This window comes from Sorex fumeus, unplaced genomic scaffold, assembly GCF_029834395.1.
Source record: "Sorex fumeus unplaced genomic scaffold, SorFum_2.1 ptg000034l, whole genome shotgun sequence".
Taxonomy (NCBI): Eukaryota; Metazoa; Chordata; class Mammalia; order Eulipotyphla; family Soricidae; genus Sorex; species Sorex fumeus.
The window spans coordinates 23,326,594-23,345,609 of NW_026606091.1; the positions used below are offsets into that span (position 1 = coordinate 23,326,594).

Genomic DNA, 19,016 nt, shown 5'->3' on the forward strand with positions numbered 1-19,016 from the left:
AAAGCTCTTATTGTTCTCTTAGATCTCTAAGAGTATCTTGGATGACTCATGGACTTAGTATCTGTCACAGCAGTGAAAACATTGCACATCTGTTTGCTCCTGTCACCAGCTCAACTTTAATGAAATTAAGTATGCACCCTCCATCCCAAATTCTCCTCTAGAAATACAAGCCAAAAAATTACCCACAAAAAGAAAAGAAAATCAAGCGCTAAACGTCCCCAACTCACAGGGTTGTTTTGTTTCCCGCACCGCTCTACCAGGTTTTGATGAATTAACCTGCCACTGTGGCGCGTCAGTGATCTACCCGCCAGTTCCCTGTGGCACCAGGCCCCCTGAATGTACCCAGACCTGCGCCCGAGTCCATGAGTGTGACCATCCAGGTGGGTCCCATCTCCTGTCTCCCCACGTCCCCGCTGCTCACCCCAGCATTGAGGCTGCCGCCCCTGCTGGACGTCAGTGCTCTGAGCTCCCAGCCCAGGCCCAGGGACTGCTCTGTGACAGCGGGTGTCCCTGGGAGTGTCCCCCCTGCCTCACTCTTGGGGCTAGGCACTTGCCCACAGGCCCGAAAGGCCCAGCCGGGCCCGTCTTCCAGGGACAGCTCTTTCTCAGTGGCCTCCACTTTGGATGCTGGTTTCAATGGTGAGCAACATTTTTCACAAAATCAAAAGTAGTGAGGGTTTTTGTCATTATCAAAGCAATATATACTTAAATAAAAAGAAACCGGAAAGGAAGTTAGCAGATAGGCATTAAATCACATCATCCAAGAATTACTCCTTAATCTTTATTTGTTAGCGCCTTTTCCCAGGGGCAACAATCAGTATTTGCCCTTTTCACTCCTCCTGAATTTATTGTTTCATTATACTTTATTTTGTGTGCATATGTGTGTGTAGTAGCAGTCAGGCATAGGACTTCACACCAGCCAGGCAAAGTGCTCTGTTGCTGAACTACATCCTCTGCCCAGAATTTATCCATTTTTAACTAGCTATTTTCCCCTCATCTTGGGATAATTTTAATCTCTGCTTACCAGTGAGTATTTTCTTACAATACAGATTTTGTTTCGGAGTCATACCCAGTGATTCCTGGCTCTGTGCTCAGGAGTCAGTCCTGACCATGCTCGGGGTGTGGTACCTGGATGGTACCGGGGATTTGAACCAGGGTCATGGGCTGTTCCAGACACATGTGGAGTTTTTAAGACAGTGGAGTGTTTTTTGTTACATAACATGGACTATAACATTTCCCTATATTTGTTTTCGGTTTTTCACTGATGGGCTGATGTAGGCAGTAGGCCAACACCAAGTCTGGCCGTGTAATTCAGACTAACATAGACAACAAAATTTTAATTGTTAAGGTTAATAGAGTAAAATAGAATTGAGTGGATTCATCAGAAAGTGAAAGCCCTTCCCCTTCCTGGGTACCCTTTGATGGTCTCGTGGCTGTCTGCAGGCCTTGCTGCACTGGGTCAGTACCCCACCAGAGCTCACTCAGTCCCTCCTTTCCGCTCACTTAGAGGGATAGTAAGGTAACATCCAGAATTTGCTGGTTGATATCTAAAACAACTGAGCTTGCTTTTTTGTTCAGCATTTACTCAGCTTTTCTTGATTGTGTATTGCATATCAAAAGGGAGCTTCAGAGGAAGGGGAAAAAATCGTGTGACCTTGAGGTTCTCCCTAAGAGGAAGAGGCTAGCACTTATGTACACGTGACACAGCCATTATGCAGAGGTGGACCAAATAACATTGCAGCAAGCCGTCTGTCTGTGTGCTCAGACACGGGGGAGTGTGAGAGAGCCTGGGTTCCAGAGCGAGAGTGCAGGGATTATGGTGCTTGCCCGGCATCCTGCTGATCCCCATTCAGATCTCAGGCACCACATACGATCCCTAAGCACTGCCAGGAGTCACTCTTGAACACAGAGCCAGGAGTAGCCCTTGGGTACTTGTAGGGTGTGGCCTGGCAAAGTCGCCTTTGCTGTAGGAGGGGAGAGTAGCCTCTACTGAGAGTAAGGGAATCAACAGGTGTCCACCCGAGGGTCTTAGATGCACTGGGCAGCAGGTGCCCAGCCACAAGTGAGCAGACCCTGTGGAAGGTAGAGCTCCAAGCATGAGTGGAGTGCACAGAACATAGAACCACACCACCACCGGCAAAGCAGGAACAGGAATGCTGCCTCCCTCTCTGTTCCTGTCTGTTACTAAAGCACTCCCAGCCCTAAATTTGAAAGTTTTATATCGCGGGGCTGGCAGTGTTGCTTCGGTGGTAGAGTGCTTGCCTTGCTTGCGTGAGGTCTGGGATTCGATCCTTGGAACCACCTCCCCCCCAAAAAAAAATTGCTTTCATACCATGTATCATAGATTCTATGTCTTTCTTTAAGCATTATCTTTATTTTATCTTTTGTCTTTCTGCAGTCTATCATTCTTGTCACAGTGAGGAGAAATGTCCCCCGTGTACTTTTCTAACTCAGAAATGGTGCATGGGCAAACATGAGGTAAGTTCTCACCCCCAGAGTTGTCCTGTTTAGCCAGAGATTTATGAGAGAGCTGCTTTGAGAGTTGTTGATCTCACCTTGTCTCAAAATCAATATTCTCCAAGAAGCAAGCAGTGGTTTACTGTTACCGCTTTCCCCCCCAGTTTTTAATGACAGTGTCTAGAAAATAAAACGTGCTCTCTTCGCATATGGATTCCAGGTTCTGATAAAAGCGCCATTCACCCGTGCAGCCATCACTGCAGTCAAAATGGAGAGCAGTTCATTCTCCTCTGTGCTCCTCTGTGCTTACTTCCCCACCCCCAGCAGTCTCCAGGGAGTAGCAGCTGGGGATTGGTGGCTGACCTGGTAGTGTGCCTTTTCCAGAGTGTTCCACAGATAGAGTCACAGGGGAGGAACCGTTTGAGTCTGTTCTGTAATCTGGTTGCAATCAAATGAAGCTCTGCCCAGTAGTCCTATGCAGCAGGGGTGCGTTCAGAGGAAATTTGTAGGTGCACTAGCTTGGGCAGAGTGGCTTGCCTGGGAAGAGGTGTTAGAGCAAGACCATCCAATGAATGGTGGTAAGCTCAGCCCACCAGCAGCGATCCCTAAGCACATAGCCAGGAGTAAGCCCAGGAGAAAACAGAAAAGGTCACAGGTAACGTGGGGAAGGGACAATGGAAGCACGGCTTGTGCTACCGTTTCCCTGGGAGTAGGCAAGTATTGATTGATTGGGAGTGTCGTGCTACCAAGCTATTGATGCCACAGCAGTTGCAGCATTGCTATCCTTGACTTTATGGGGTTTTGTGTTTGCTTTGGTGGGGAGGGGGATTCTCAAGGGGAGCTTAGACCCGGGAATTGCTGACAATTGTGGTTCTCAGCAGTTTGGGCCTTTAGCTCAATGAAAAGGCCCAACAGGATTCTGTGTGCCCAGGCCTAGGCCACCCATCTGCTGGGAGTCTCCAGGGCCACTCCCAGCAATGCTCAGGGGATCGCATAGTGCTGGAGATAGAGCCAGACCTCCTGCATGGCAAGCCTGTGCTCAGCACAGAGTAGAGCTGTGTTTTTCAGCCCTTGTCCTGGACTTTGGAGCTGCTTCAAGGTAGAAGTCATGTGACACTGAAGTCAAAGTACACTCTACACTAGATGGGCACCTTCGAGAACTTGAGTGAAGCTGTCAGGAATTGGACCCACGAGGAGCCAGAGAGATAGTACAGCACGTAGGGCACTTGCCTTGCATGAGGCTGACCCAGGTTCCATTCCCAGCACCCCATATGGACCCGTGAACACCACAAGGAGTGATTTCCTGGGTTCAGAGCCAGGAGTAACCCTGATTGTCACTGGCTGTAGCCCAACAACAAACAAAAGTTGATCCCACGAAAGTAAAATTTCAGCATCTTTGTTTCTGGAGAGAAGAAACCTGGAAAGGCGATGATTTTCCCAACAGAAAACAGATTGAGGGTTCTTTGACCTGTTGCCTCTAACTCAGAATGACCAAATTATCTGAAGCGATGGAGATGTCATTTTCGGGATCAGAGGAGAGTTGGGCCTATTCCTAGACAGCCGCCATGCCTTGTGTGTAGTCTCTGGACCACAGGCCAGGAAGCTCCTGTCTCTGAGGGTTGTTTGATCAACTTAGTGCTCTTACTGTTTGCACAGGAGAGAAAGAATCATCTTAGTTGTTTATCATATTTTCAAGTACTCTAATTTCTGAGCTTCTTACCACGTCATCCAAGTTAGAAGAAGGGTTTATGTCCCAAATTAGAATTATCTGCTCCCACCAATCTTTGGACCCAAGCAAACATTAAAGTTCAGGGTTTTGATTTTGTTTTTGCATTTTGGGTCACACCTGGCAATGTGTGACTGAGGGGTTACTGAGCATCTGGCTCAGGAATTACTCCTGATGATGCTGACGGGACCATATAAGATGCCAGGGACTGAACCTGGGTCGGCTACATGCCAGGCAAACGCCCTCCCCGCTGTACTATCGCTTTAGCCCCAAGGTTCAGATTTTTTTTTTAAGTTTAGAAATATTTTAAGTAGGAAGTTACAGATCACTCCAGATCACTCCCAGAGATGACAGCCTGACCTCTTCTGTCTCCCAGTTACGCAGCAACATCCCCTGTCACCTGGCTGACATCTCCTGCGGACTGCCCTGCTGTGCCGACCTGCCCTGTGGGATGCACAAGTGTCAGAGACTCTGTCACAAAGGAGAGTGTCTCGTGGACGAGATCTGCAAGCAGCCCTGCACCAACCTCAGAACGGACTGTGGCCACCCATGCATGGCGCCCTGCCACCCCGGCTCACCCTGCCCCACAACTATTTGTAAGGCCAAGGTACACATATCCTGGCCCCAGGCTGGCCTCCACTGTTCCCCTGGGGTAATGAGTGATCCAAGCTGCCTGCAGTGGTGCCGGGTACCCCAGGAAGTTAGCCAGGGAGCAGGGGAGCAGACTGGGTGGACTGCTTCCTGCCCCCTGCAAGATGGTCCCCACTGCACCTGACCATGTGCTCTCCTTAGGTAAAAGTCTCAGGAGGAACTCCTGAGAGCTCACTCTTACCTAGTTACCAGAAATGTCAGTGTTTGTTTTGTGTGAGAGATAGAGGTGGTACATCCCAGGGTAACACCAAGGGAGCCAGAGACTGTCCCCTACAGTTAGGCGAAAAAGATGCTAATGATTCACACAAGGAAGTGTGCTGGCCAGGCCTACCACCTGGAGAAGTCATTGCTCCCTTCTGGAGGATCCTGCACGCGGGGTGGGGGCGGGCTTCACCTGGTGTGAGGAGCGAGTTGAGAGTAGAGGCATGAGGTGGAGTGTGGAGGTAGGCCTGGGTTAAGTGTCTGCTCCAGTGATGAAGCCACATTGTAGGCCTGCCCCTTCAAGCAGGGTCAAAGACGAGTGGTTTTCAGAAAGGGACCCTCAGGACTCTGCTGTCGCTCTGTTCTCTGCTGTGGCCTGATTTGAGAGGGACTTTGGGAGTATTCCAGTGGATTCTGGATTCTTGATTCAGTGTATTCTTTCAGGTCGAGCTACAGTGTGAATGTGGGCGAAGGACAGAGTTGGTGATTTGCTCCGAAGCGTCCAGCACTTATCAAAGGTTAGTGGCTACTTCAGTCTTAACCATTCGTGCGGCTGGGTCCATAGCAAGCCTGTGCTTTCTGGGGGATCCATGCAACTTCTAGTTGGACGGTCTTATATGTTTTCTTACATGTAGTTTTCTGGTTTAGTGAGAAGGTAAGGCTTTACTTTTCCTTCCCGAACTTCAGTTTGTAAAGTGACTTTTCTTCTTTTCCTCCGATCCTCTCCCCCTTTTGGTCTTACGCCATCAGATCAGAAGGGAGGGTGCTCTGAAGTTGCCTTCTGTAATGTCCCACTAGTTGTGGTGACACTGAGTCAGAACCTTGTCCTGTGCTCCTCCCACGGGGTAAAGGTTTCTGGCCATTGTGTGAGGTTGCTCAGGACCCACCTACAGGCATCTGAGGTCAGAAGTGTAGGTGTCCAGAATGGGTGGTGGGGTGTGTCCCGTTGGGCAGGCATGTGCCCAGGACTCAGAATTACAGCTGCAGCAGTCAAGAGTGGCCGAGTTGGCGGACCTCCCTATTCTGGGGGTTATGGCTGGGGTGCTTGAGGAAGCATGTGGAGTGGGTGATTCCTTGCTCCCTTTGGAGCTCTCTAAGTCTTTGTTAAGAAGATTCAATATAAACACGTGGGTACTTAGTGATCAGTGGGCCTCTGAGTCCCCAGAAATTGTCAGGTGGTGCGTTGACTGAAAGAGATCTGTGTGAAGGAGATGCTTGTGAAACTGCCATGTCATTTCTTTCATTTCTTTTTCATACTTCAGAATAGCTGCTATTTCCATGGCCTCCAAAATAACAGATATGCAACTTGGAGATTCCGTGGAGATCAGCAAGTTAATCACCAAAAAGGAACTTCACCAAGCCAAGTAATTGTTTTCATCTTTGTTTTGGGAGCCAAACCATCGGTGCTTGGGGCTTACTCCTGGCTGGGCTCAGGGGGTCATCTGGGGTGCCAGGTTTTGAACCCAGGTCAGCTGTATGCAAAGCAAGTGCCCTACCAACTGAACTGTGTCTCCAACCCAAGCCAAGTAATTTTTTAAGCGTAGAGCTGTGCCTTCTTTGCTTTCTTCTGTTAAGCTTTGTGTGTAGTGAACAGGAACTGTGCGTTTATCTCAGTGCCCTCGGTCAAGCCTTGCCCTCATGGTTGACGTTCAAGAGATCACATTACTCCAACTCCACACGTTCTGGTCACAAAAGAACCTCATCCCAGGCAGAACCCATGCGTGCTCAGACCAGCAGCCCACAGAACAGAGAACCAGAGTGGGGAGTGTGCAGAGGCAAAGAGAGGGACAGGGAACATGCCAGGGGCTGGGCAACTGGGGGGAGGGGGGGAGCACAGGGGGAGGGATGCCTGGAGTCCCATAGCTCAGGGCCCTAACCTGAAGGACCGCTTGCAGCTGGTCTTGAGTCGAGGCCTGCTCTCTTTCCAGGCTGACTTGCTTGGGTCTTAGACCAGCTCTCACTGCAGGAACTGTGCTGACTTTATTTTTTCATTTGCCTTCAAGGTTGGAGTGTGACGAGGAGTGTTTAGCCTTGGAAAGGAAAAAGTAAGTCATTTCAATTACTCTTTACCTTCTTCTGCTGCCCTATGAAATGAATGGGAAAGAGCAATCCTTCAGACACTCAGCACCTGCTCTGAGTCCTTGGCTGCAGTAGGAGAGTTTGCGAAATGGGACTATCGAGAGTGAAAAGTATCTAAGGATAAATCACTTAGGTGATTTCAACATATTTCTGAAACGTGAGCAGGATTTGGTTTCGGGCATGGTACAGTGATCCCATGCAGGAGCATACTTACTCGGTGACTCACACTTCCTGATTCCAGTGGAGATAAAGGGGTTGAGAAAGGCTAGTGACCTTTAGATTGAAATAGAGCCGTGCAGAAACAGATTAGTTGTGTACACCTCAGTGAGTCACCAGCATCCAGGTCCAGAAACAAACTGATTGGAATTCTGCTTGTACCTCCGAAAGAGACAACCTCTGTCTGCCCTGCTTACGCAAGAAATACATTTTGTCGATTTTTGACCTTTGCATGAATGATAAAATTGTGTTGCTTATGTTAGTTCTGCCTGCTGTCTTTTATTACATGTGCAACATTCATTCCCATTGTCTCATTTAGCAGAAATACTGTTTGTTTTTACTTCTGCCATATTTTTTACTACCTTATATATCATAGTTTATTTTTATAGGGGGGCTGGAGCAATAGCAAAGCTTAGGTAGGGCATATGCCTTGTACGTGGCCGGGTTGGCTGACCCAAGTTTGATTCCTCCGCCTTTGATTCCTCCGCCCCTCTCGGAGAGCCCGGGCAAGCTACCGAGAGTATCTCGTCCAAACGGCAAAGCCTGGCAAGCTACCCATGACATATTTGATATGCCAAACACAGTAATAAGTCTCACAATGTTACTGGGCCACCTCAAGCAAATTGATGAACAATGGGAGGACAGTGACAGTGATTTTTATACAGGCCGGAGCATAGTACAGCTGGTAGGGCTCTTGGCCTTGCCCGTGGCCAACCCGGGTTCAATCCCGAACATCTCATATGGTCCCCCAAGCCCACCAGAAGTAATTCCTTAGTGCAGAGCCAGGAGTACCCTGAGCATCTCTAGGTATGACCCAGAAAACAGAACAAAACCTTACTTTATAAAATTTACTGTTAATAGGGGCCCAAAAAGTAGTGTTGTAGTGGGTTAGCTGGCCCAAAATCCACTTGCAAAAAAATTATGCTTGCTGTTAATAAATGTATGTCATCAGTGTTGATTTGTTAAAAATAATGTTCTGTTGAGAATATTTTCTTTGCTCTATATATATGTACTCATTTTATTGAATGTAAACTTAGAATTGATAATTGATAGGTCACAGATTTAATCGGTACTGCCAGTGTCCAAAGTGGTTGTACAGATTACAGTCCCAGGACAGGGTTCTCACCCCCTAATTGGGCTTCAGATTTGTCTCTTTTTCTTTTTTTAATTGTGATTCAGTCTTGGGAATACAAAGTGAAATTAGTGAATGTCTAAATTTTCCTCATGATAGTGAGATTGGGCATCTTTTCAGGGTTTGGGGGAGGGGTCCTGAGGGGGCACACCTAGTGTTGTCCAGGGTTACTCCTGATTCTGTACTCAAAAATTATTCCTGATGGTGATTGGGACACCATATGGTTTACCAGGGATTGAACCTGGGTTGACTGCGTGCACGGCAAGCTCCCTACCCGCTGAACTGTCTCTATAGCACCTATTTATTGGTCTTTTCTATTCATGTCTTGCTTATTTTGCGTTGCCTATTTTTTTCATACTAATTAATAAAAGCTCTTTATGGGTTTTTTTTGTTTGTTTCTTTTTTTTTTTGCTTTTTGGGTCACGCCCAGCAATGCACAGGTTACATTAATATTTAAAACTTGGCCCAAGTTTTAAATATTAATGTTGTCCAGTTTAGTTTTTTCTTATGAAGAGCAACTTTCTTGGCTCATTGAAGAAATATTTGTTTAGCCTGAAATATTATTTGTTCATTTTATGTCTTACTGACAAAATTAGTCGGTGGCATGAATGACTGTTGACTAGTGACATAATTTCACCATTCACATTTATATATGCAACTAAATCTGGATTGATTATTTTTTTCCCTTGTGACTCTTGATCTGAGGAGTGCTAAGATGTGCGTTTACCAGGACTGCCAGTAGGGCACTTGCCTTACATGCAGCCAACCCAGGTTCAATCCTCAGCATCCATATGTTCCCCAAGCAACTCCAGGAGCGATTCCTGAGTGCAGAGCCAGGAGTAACCCCTGAGCAGTGCCAGATGTGGGGGGTCCCCCCCCGCAAAAAAAAAAATAATAAAGCAACAAAAATATGCATTTCCTGGTATTCTGTAGTGCCAGGTCTTTAGCCGACTATTAAACTATGTGTGGACACCTCTGAGCTCCTTCTGTTCCGTGACACTAGTACCACACTGGCAGAACTATTTAAAACAAGCCGGTGTCTCGTCATATGTCTCTTCCAATTTAGACGTTCTTTGGAACGTCTAAGATATTTTGGGCCGTTGTTCGCTTTTGCAACTTGGCCTTTAGCGTTTCCGTTAAAATTTTAGAGCTAGCTTATTGATATCCACCCAGAAAATTCTGCTGGACTGTGATTGAGTTAGTACTTAAGTCATTTGAGGAAGATTTAGTGAGTCTTTCTTATGCACGATGAGCTACATTCTTTCGTAGAGAAAGTCCCCCGCATGAAGCAGGTCCCAAGCACTCTCCCCAGCCTTCTTCCACCAAAGAACCAAGTGCCCGTGTCAGTCTATTGCTTTTTCAGGCTCAAAAAGTCAAGCCATATCCTGCCCCACATTACCCTTTCCTTCACAGTCTGTTCTACCAAAACAATTTCATGAAGGTGCTGCCCTGGCCGCTGTTCTGTGCCGTGGAGTTGTTCCCCCCACCTCACCACCTCCTGACCTGCTTCTCTCTGACTTGCAGGCAGTTAGCAGAGGCATTTCATATCAGCGATGATTCTGATCCTTTCAATGTACGTTCTTCGGCATCAAAATTCAGTGAGAGTCTGAAAGAAGATGCCAGGTATGTAAGCTGGGAGCTCTCGGGCATGTTCCCCACTCGGAGCTCACGAAAGTATCCCACTGTATGCGTGCTTCCCTGTGACCCACCAGTGGAATAGAAAGCCCTGTTTTACCCCTCAGTCCACTTGAAACCAGGCCAGTGTCTGTGGGAGAACTTGCGTTCCCCCTGGGGCTGGAAGGGTCTGGGCCTTGTCTGCCCTGTTGCCCCAGGCCTCAGTTGGGCATTCACAACTACTTGCCTCCTGTTTCCTGCCCTCCAGTGGCCACATCTTCTATTTTCTCTTTATTCTCTTCCCTCCTCCATCCCATCACAGCCAGCCTTCTGTTATCTGACAGCTCCTGCCCACTGCAGTTTTTCGGCCCACTTTACAGGTCAAAGGTGGGTGGAAGGAATTCTTCAAAGAATATACCATGTGACGTTAACTGTGGCAATCTGTCATTTTTAGGAAGGACTTAAAGTTTGTCAGTGAAGTTGAGAAGGAAATGGAAGCCCTCGTGGAAGCCGTGGACAAGGTTAATGTCAAAACATCCCACCCGACATGACTCTTCTGAGGCCAGCTCGACAAAAATCAAGTTCCGGAAATGCTGTCAGTGTAGAGTAGTTGTAGGAACCACTCACCGTTACCTCCTGCCCTGGTAACACCCACGGAGGAAGTCTTGCCCAAGCTCAGGAAAGACACCTGCAGTCAGATTAGATGTAACTCAGATTCCACACTTGCTGCCTTAGTGGCTGGGGAACTTGTGACACGAGTTCGGTGCTAAGTGTTGAGCACTTCAGGGGCTACTTCAGAGGACAGCACCCTCTGAAGGGCTCTTGCCTGTTGGGACCCCTCAAGATAGGTCAGAAACCTGTCAGGGCAGCAGATCCCCTGTCCGTGAGGCAGGAGCAGCCCGTCCCTGGGCAGGGTCCTCTCCTGCTCTCCCATCCTCCCTTCTGTCCCCACCCCCAGCAGGATGCCAGCAGAGAAGCTGGAGTCATGTGCTCTTCATTAAGAAGCCCAGGCAGATGTCTCTCTCTGCTTGGGTATCTCTATCTGTACACATGACTGCTTTAGCACAGAACATACTTTTTATGAAAAACGACCATTTCTGGGGCCAGAGAGAGAGAGAATACAGTGGAGGGGGAGCTAGCCTTGCCCTGCATACAGCCAATCCATTTTTTTGTTTGTTTTTTGGGTCACACCTGGTGATGCACAGGGGTTACTCCTGGCTCATGCACTAAGGAATTACTCCTGGCAAGTGCTGGGGACCATATGGGATGCTGGGAATCGAACCCGGGTCGACCGCGTGCAAGGCAAACGCCCTACCCACTGTACTATCACTCCAGCCCTGAAGCCAATCCATTTTCTATCCCATGCACCCCATGCTGTCCCCCAAGCACTGCCAGCTGCAACCCCTGAACACAGCCAGAAGGGAGCCCTGAGCACAACTGGGTGTGGCCCCCTTTAAAAAAAATTAATTTCTTAGGCCAAAGATAGGGGCAGGGGTAAAGGGCATTTGCCTTGCACACAGCCGGCCCCCCATTTAATTCCCTGTGCTTGCTGTCCCCTGAGTATTGCCAGGAGTGAGCCCTGAACACAGCTGGCTATAGCCCAAAACCAAAAAAAAGTAAATTTCTTATAATTTATAAATCTCCAACTTACCTAGTTATTTCTTGGGACTGTCACTCACCTCCTATATCTGGCCCCCAGAGGAAAAAATTCCGCTGTCTGCTTCAGTTAGGATTCGCTTGCCCTTGATCCCTGCTCCTGCCCAGCTGCTCTTTTGGTGCTCATAAAGTGAGTGAAGGCCGTGGTCCTCCCTGGGCAGGTGGGCCTGACAGCTCGGCCACCACTCCCTAGTCCCTGACTCTTACCTCCGTAAGTACCTGCTGTTTCCAGGATGCTTTATGACCATCATTTCCCCCGCCTCTTGCAGGGAAAGACCGGTAAGAAGAGCCACTCATTCCCTCCCATGAACAGAGACCACCGCCGCATCATCCACGACCTGGCCCAGGTTTACGGCCTGGAGAGCGTGAGCTACGACAGTGAGCCGAAGCGCAACGTTGTGGTCACCGCGGTCAGGTGGGTGGGGCTGGCCGCCACGGGATGGCCACTGTGGGTCAAGACGGACTTGGGAAGCAGGGCCCAGAAGGATTCACAACCTCTGTTGGACAAGTAACTGGGCAATGTGCTTCAGGGACAGTCGTTTTGAGGTGAGCTAGAGTGGACGCAGAGCCCGCAGGCCATGTCTCGGGCCACAGGGCAGATATACGGGATAGTCCACCAGCCTCACACCAGCACGTCAGACCCCAGAGACAGCATCTCTCCAGGCACGGGCCGAGACCCGTGATACCTGGCCTTCGTGTCTTCCCTGTTTCCTTCTGTCCCCCGGGCAGAAGGGACGAGTATGCTGAAACCTGACTCAGGGCAGCCTGGGAGCAGGATTGGCCCTCGGAGTAAACTGAGGCAGTAGTGTGAGGCCGAGGTCAGTCAGAACCTTAAGGGGTAGAAGAATCCCCAACAGAGACGGCTCGGAAGAATATGAGAGAGGCAAGGAGCAGCTTAGTGTTAAGATGGGCCTGGAGAGAATTTTGTGCAGGAGTCAGTGGCTGAGAAGGGACGTGGCCTGAGCTGGGCAATGTCACACCATCCGGGTAATGGGCTGAATCTCCAGCTGTCTGCTTGTCCGCGAACACATCTCTCTGCTGAACACTTTGTCTTGTGATTCTTATCAGAGGGAAGTCCCTGTGTCCTCCTTCCTCGCTGACCAGTATTCTGGAAAGGGAAATGCAGTCCCGACCTCCACCGCCGATTCCTCATCACCGACATCAGACAGACAAGTAAGGCTCCGTTGCTGCTCTGCAGAGGTTCCTTCTGGCCAGCAGGGCCAACAAGGGTCAACTGTACCGCCCCTCAGAGTGCCGTGCTCCAGTCTGGCTAGGACGTGGGACGCATTTACTCCTGCCAGCGGTGTCCCAACTGTGACGTTTGTAATGCCCCCTGGCAGTCTACGCACACGCAGAGGACGGCACCCTAGAAGGTTCATTCGGACTGGCCCTGCTGGGTGCCCTGCTAGGGCCATCATGGGGTTCACAGCCATTGCTCCAGAGAGGGGGGTGTTGGACGGGGGAATTGGTAATGGTTCATGTTCTGTTCTGTTGGCTTCGTGACTTGCATTATCTTACAAGAGAAAGCATGTGGTACAGGGGGGAAAGGGTCCATCAGACACTAATGGGTGGGAGCAGGGGGGCGCTGTTCCTCCTTCCCTTTCCCCCCACAGGGGGCTCCCCACTTCTGAACTGCCTCCACTCAGAAGCCCTTCGAGGATGAGTGGAACAGTTTGTACGGTTGCCCCATGAGTCAGCGCCATCAGTGTCCCCTGGAGCTGGATGAATGACAATTGGGGGAGGGGGGGGGCAGCTGGAGCATGTTAGGCCCCAGAACCAGCCTCCCTGCCCCCTGGGCCCTGTGTAGCCAGCAGCCCTGCAGCTTTGCCAGGGCGGGCAAATCGAGCAACAGGGAACCTGTGGGGTCCAACCTGCAGGTTCCATGCGCTCCTCAGTTTTTTGTAAAACTTTACCGTGAGGGGGGCTAGAGCAATAGCATAGCAGGTAGGGCATTTGCCTTGCACGCAGCCGACCCTGGTTCGATTCCCAGCCTCCCATATGGTCCCCTGAGTACCACCAGGAGTAATTCCTGGGTGCAGAGCCAGGAGTAACCCCTGTGCATCGCCGGGTGTTACCCAAAAAGAAAGAAAAAAAATTTACTGTTAGGGCTGGAGTGAACAGCGTGCAGGGCATTTGACTGTCATGGGGCCAACCCAGGTTCAATCCTCAGCATCCCGTATGGTCCCCTGAGCCTGCTAGGAGTGACCCCTGAGGAGTACAGAGTCAAGATTAAGCGCTTGGCACCACTGGGTATAGCCCAAACACGAAAATAAACTTGACTGTGGACAATGTTTAGGGCAAGTAGTGACCTACTGAGTCCCTGCATTTGGTCCAGATTCCAACTCGGCAGTAATGAGGTTCCCGTTATCTTTAAAGCTTCCCAAACGATCTTTCAGCTGCTGATTCTTAACCTTCTGAAGAACTGAATCTCTTTCCCCTGACAAGATCATAAAAAAAAAAAAACCTGATCATTCTGTGTTTGCTTTGCAGGTATTCTGGGAGCTGTAATTTACAGAAAATATCCAAGGAGCCATTAATCGATTACTTTGATGTCCAGGACTAAAATCACGACAAAGGAGTGATTAGGTGTGTCAGAGGCCCCTTTGCCAGCAGTTAAATCATGCTTGTTCTCAGCTGCCTGGTGGACTCACAGCCTCACATACTGTCTTGTACTGGTACACCCAGAGCATGAGAGTGTCCAAACCCCCGTGTCCTCCGTCCTGTCTGTATAAAGTATTTCAGTATGGCCAAGCCCTGACTGGACAGCCCCTGGTTCCTCAGCCCTGGGTGAGCAGAGGCTCATCACCCGTCACTGTGATTGCAGGAAGGTCTGGGCGAGCATTGGACACACTAGAATTTTAAACAGAAAGTGACTTTGGGGCACTTAGTCAGACCCTCAGCCGTCCTGTTCTTCCTCCTTGAAAATGCCTGCGACGCATCAGCTTCGCCTCACTTGTAATACAAAAATCTTATGTTCTTTGGGAAGACAGTGAGTGACCATCCGCACAGGCCAACATGCAGTCGCCACGCCATTTCTGGAACCACACATGGTGTGTTAAACCCAGCTGTCTAGCCACGGCTTTGGCTGGAAATACTCCGAGGTCTGTCTAGCTGGACCCATTTTGTGGTATCAGTCCCAGACGTAGGAAAGGGGCCCGGCGGCTCTGTAGAACCCCCGAGGCGTTTGTCTCAGGGCAGTGAGCCTGTTTGTTGGCGCTTGCCTCCGTTCCACGGGGCTGGAGTAGGTCACGTCCTGTGGCACAGCAGGACCCCCTGCTCCGGGCTCAGCACTAACTGTGTTGGATGAGGAAGAGTCTCATAAAGTGTGGCCCTTCCCAGGCCTGCAGCCAACCATCCTGGCGCCCCTGAGCTCTGAGCTCTGTTCCTTTTGGAGGGTCTGCTGACAGCCCAGACTGGCAGCTCCTGAAGGCAGGCATGTTGTCAGTTATCGCTGGTCTGACTCTCCTCCCACTGACCTCCCCACCTCCGGCATGGAGCCCTGACTTCCAATCACGTCCTGCCCCAGAGCCAACTGCCAGCCCCAGGAGGATCAGAAAGACTGTGTACATCCCTGACCCCTGCGGGAAGAAGCCCACCCCCGGCCGCCCTGCCCCAGTGCCACACAGGGAGGCCTGTGAGCTCCCACGTCTTCTTTCAGCTTTGTGTTTAATGGAAGAACTTCTGGGGGGCGGGGTGGGGGGATGGGATGAGGTCTTCGGGTGTTCCAGAGATGCACGCCTGCCCCTGGCAAGCGCCCTTGTAACATATCGTCCAAGAAAAGGTACAGACCACCTGAGGCCCGGCCTGGCTCTAGCACAGTGGGGCGTGTGGCCGATCCCGTGGGAACGCCCCTGAATAAATACCCAGAATGGAATTGGCCGGTCTGGACAGATAGGCCTGACGTCTGTTATTAAAAAGCAAAACAGCAAATGGAGGATTGTTTGGTGCCATGCTGTGAAAGGGGCTGGTGCTTCTGGCTGCGGGGGTGGTGGGGCTGGGCACGGGGACTGGGGGGAGGGAATGGGCGCTCGCTCTCTCTCTCTCTCTCTCTCTCTCTCTCCATTTCTTCTCCCCCCCACTACACACACACATACACACACACACACACACACCCCTGTTCTTACACTCCCCGTCAGTATGAGAAACAGGATGGGGCCTCAAGAGCAAGAGGCTCAGGCACCTGTCACTGGATCCATCCATCCCAGTCAGGAATATGGGGGTGCGGGGGGGAGAAGAGACATTCAGGAAACCTTCAGAAAAGCAGTGAGGGGCCGCCCAGAGGTGAGAAGGCCCTACACCCCTGGAGTCACCAATGGCACCCCAGCCTCCTCAGCAAAGGGAAGCTACTTCTGCTGGGCTCTACAGAAACCAGCGGCCTGCGCAAGTCTTTCTGTGAATGTGGGCTCAAAGGACTGTCCCTCGGACGCTGCACGGACAGAGCCTGGGGGCTCGGGCTTCACTTGTACCCCCAGGAACCGCGTGGACACTCCCCTCATCTCCAGCCCCACACTGGTTCACAGGGCCAGAGCTTTCCGGAGCTCAGCTCGTCTCTGAGACCCCTCTCACTGCAGCTCTGTGCGGGATCTGGGGGTCTTGGGGGTGGGAGCCCAGGGCCTCCTGCTAGAGCACTGTCCCATGCAGTCACCTGGCAGCAGACAAGGGGAGGCGAGAGGGAAGGCCAGTGGGGCGGGGGTGCAGTCTCTGTCAGGAGTCCTGAGGTTGAGGTGTGGAGGACTCTTCCCTTGACTGAGAGCCTGGACACTCCGCTGAGGTGGACCTGCCCGTTTCACATCTAAAAAGGGCAGCTCTGCCTGCCTCTGAGCCCCCCAGGAAGTGCTGCACACAAACAGCCCCTTGAGAAAGCGCCCAGGCTGCTGCCCCCATCCTTGCCGCCTCAGTAAGGACACAAGCTCTGCGCTCCCTCTGCGCAACCAGGACTAGATCCAGCCCAGAACCGCTCTGGGCCCCCTGGGTAGCGGTTTAAAAACTCAGTCCTTGGGAAAGGGAGATTGTCCTTCTGGTGTTCACAAACCAAGCTCACTTGATGTCCTTCCCAGTGGCCAGTGGCCCAGCCACCTTGAAGCTGTTCACTAAGACACAGCCTCCAGAGGACAGTGGGGAGCGTGTTTGCCTTCTACACTGCCAGCCCAGGGTTGATCCCTGGTGCCACATAAGGTCCCCTGAAACCCACCAGGAATGATCCCTTAGCACAGCCAGGAAATAACTCTTGAGTACAAAACCTGTCAGTCCTGAAAACAGCCAAGAGTAAATCCTGAGCCAGTAGTCAGTCCCGGCACAGAACCAAGAGTAGTCGCTGGAACTACTCAGCTCCAGCACCAAGTAGCCGTGACCCCACACTCCCCAAAGGTCTGAGTGCCAGAACCCAGCTAGCAGGTACGGGCACTTCATGTAGCTCTCTCGCTGGGCACTTTGTTTTGGGGGTCGGGGCATCAGGGGTTGGTTTCTGCCTTGGAAAGCGGTGAAGAGACTCGTGGGGCCACACAGTGCATCTGAAGCCTGCCCTGGACTGCCCCAGGAGGAGCAGAGTTCCCCTCCCCCCACCCACTACCCCAAGCTGGACACCAGCTGGTCGGCAAAGCCCTCATGTCTCCAGCCTCCCAAGAATCTCTCCTGCTGACGTCTGCTTCCTCGGGGCCCCGTGCATGCATCCACGCAGTAGGAAGTCCTTTGGGGAGGCTCATGACAAGTGTCTAGCCAGGGCTCAGCAAGAGGCCAGCAAACGAGCCCCTAGGAGAGAGTGCCCTGGTTCCAGTCGGAGTGCCACATGGCGCAACTGTCTGCAGTAGTGGCCTCTGGGGGGCAGTAAGGATCCCTCACACCAGAAAGCCCAGGATGGAGTGAGGCAGCGCTTGCACTTTGCTTCAGGAAAGCTCTTCATTGAAAACATTTTAATAGGCACTGGAGCCTTAGTACAGACAGTAGGCACTTGCCTTGCACATGGAGTCCATCCTACACCCCAGCTAGCCCCTCAAGCCCCGCTAGTAAGTGATCCCTGAGCAGAACCAGGTGTAAGACCTGAGCATCGCTGGGTGTGACGCCGAAGAAGAACATAAAATATTTAAATAGGCTTGTAATCAGTATCCTATGTTTGCCAGTCCGTTATTCCTCCTCTCCTCTGATAGAGTAGGAATGGAAGGGTGGGGTGCCAGGCAAACTAATCAAAAATTAATCTGCTCCATTATTTAATCTCATCCGTCCCGAAGAGAAACAGGACATTGGTGGAAGGAAATGGACACTTGTGAAGGGATTGGTGTTGGAGCATTGTATTCCTGAAGCCTATTTATGAATAACTTTAAAAGTCACAGTGCCTCAATTAAAAAAAAAATAGGTGAGGACTAGAGCCATAATACCGTGGGTAGGGTGTTTGCCTTGCATGTGACTGACCTGAATTAGATCCCCCATATGCATTGCATATGGTCCCCGAGTAATTTCTGAGTGCAGTGCCAGGGGTAACCCCTGAGCACCGCCAGGTGTGACCCAAAAAGCAAAGAAAAAGAACAAAAGCAACCTGTGTTGGCGTGGATGTGGTGAGAAATGGACTCTCCTTCACTGCTGGTGGGAATGCCGACTGGTCCAGCCCTTTTGGAAAACAATGGACATTTTTAATTGTATGGACAATTCTCAAAAAATTAGAAATTGAGCTCCCATTTGACCCAGCAATACCACTCCTGGGAATATACCCCGGAGAGGCTAAAAAGTATAATCAAAATGACATTTGCACTTCTATGTTCATTGCTGCACTATTCACAATAGCCAAATCTGGAAAAAACCTGAGTGCCTGAGAACAGATGACTGGTTAAAGAAACTTTGGTACATCTACACAGTGGAGTACTATGCAGCTGTCAGAAAAGATGAAGTCATGAAATTTACATACAAGTGGTACTACATGAAAAGTATCATGCTAAGTGCAATGAGTCAGAGAGGGACAGACAAAGATTGCATTCATCTGGGGTACATAAAATAACAAAATAGGAGACTAACACCCAGGAATAGCCAAGATAAGAATCAGGAGGTTCACTCCATGGCTTGGAGGCCAGCTGCTCATACTAGGAGAAAAGGCAGCTCAGATAGAGAAGAGAGCACCAAATAAAGGGTGTTCGGAAGATCCTCCCAGGATGAGAGATGCGTGCTGAAAGTAGACTATAGACCGAACATGGTTGCCACTCAATGTCTCTTTTGCAAACCACAGTACCCAAAAGGAGAGAGGAAACAAAAGGGAATGCCCTTCCACAGGGGTGGAGTGAGATGGGGGGGGATGGAGGG

The 19,016-nt window shown here is 50.5% G+C and overlaps 1 protein-coding gene across 2 annotated transcripts in view; it reads left to right on the plus strand.

Annotated features, from left to right (window-relative positions):
• Positions 1–15,599, plus strand: part of NFX1 (nuclear transcription factor, X-box binding 1) — a 72,220-nt gene extending 56,621 nt beyond the window's left edge. Inside the window, exons 14-24 of one of the 2 annotated variants that reach the window (XM_056117149.1) lie at positions 261–380; positions 2,399–2,478; positions 4,560–4,790; positions 5,480–5,553; positions 6,298–6,399; positions 7,039–7,080; positions 9,987–10,085; positions 10,531–10,597; positions 12,002–12,147; positions 12,801–12,905; positions 14,223–15,599. In XM_056117149.1, the coding sequence (XP_055973124.1) occupies positions 261–380; positions 2,399–2,478; positions 4,560–4,790; positions 5,480–5,553; positions 6,298–6,399; positions 7,039–7,080; positions 9,987–10,085; positions 10,531–10,597; positions 12,002–12,147; positions 12,801–12,905; positions 14,223–14,295 (1,139 nt within the window). In that variant the 3' untranslated portion in view covers positions 14,296–15,599. The remainder of the gene's footprint in view (positions 1–260; positions 381–2,398; positions 2,479–4,559; positions 4,791–5,479; positions 5,554–6,297; positions 6,400–7,038; positions 7,081–9,986; positions 10,086–10,530; positions 10,598–12,001; positions 12,148–12,800; positions 12,906–14,222) is intronic. The other variant, XM_056117150.1, reaches the window with a different exon arrangement.
• The last annotated feature ends 3,417 nt before the right edge of the window (positions 15,600–19,016 follow it).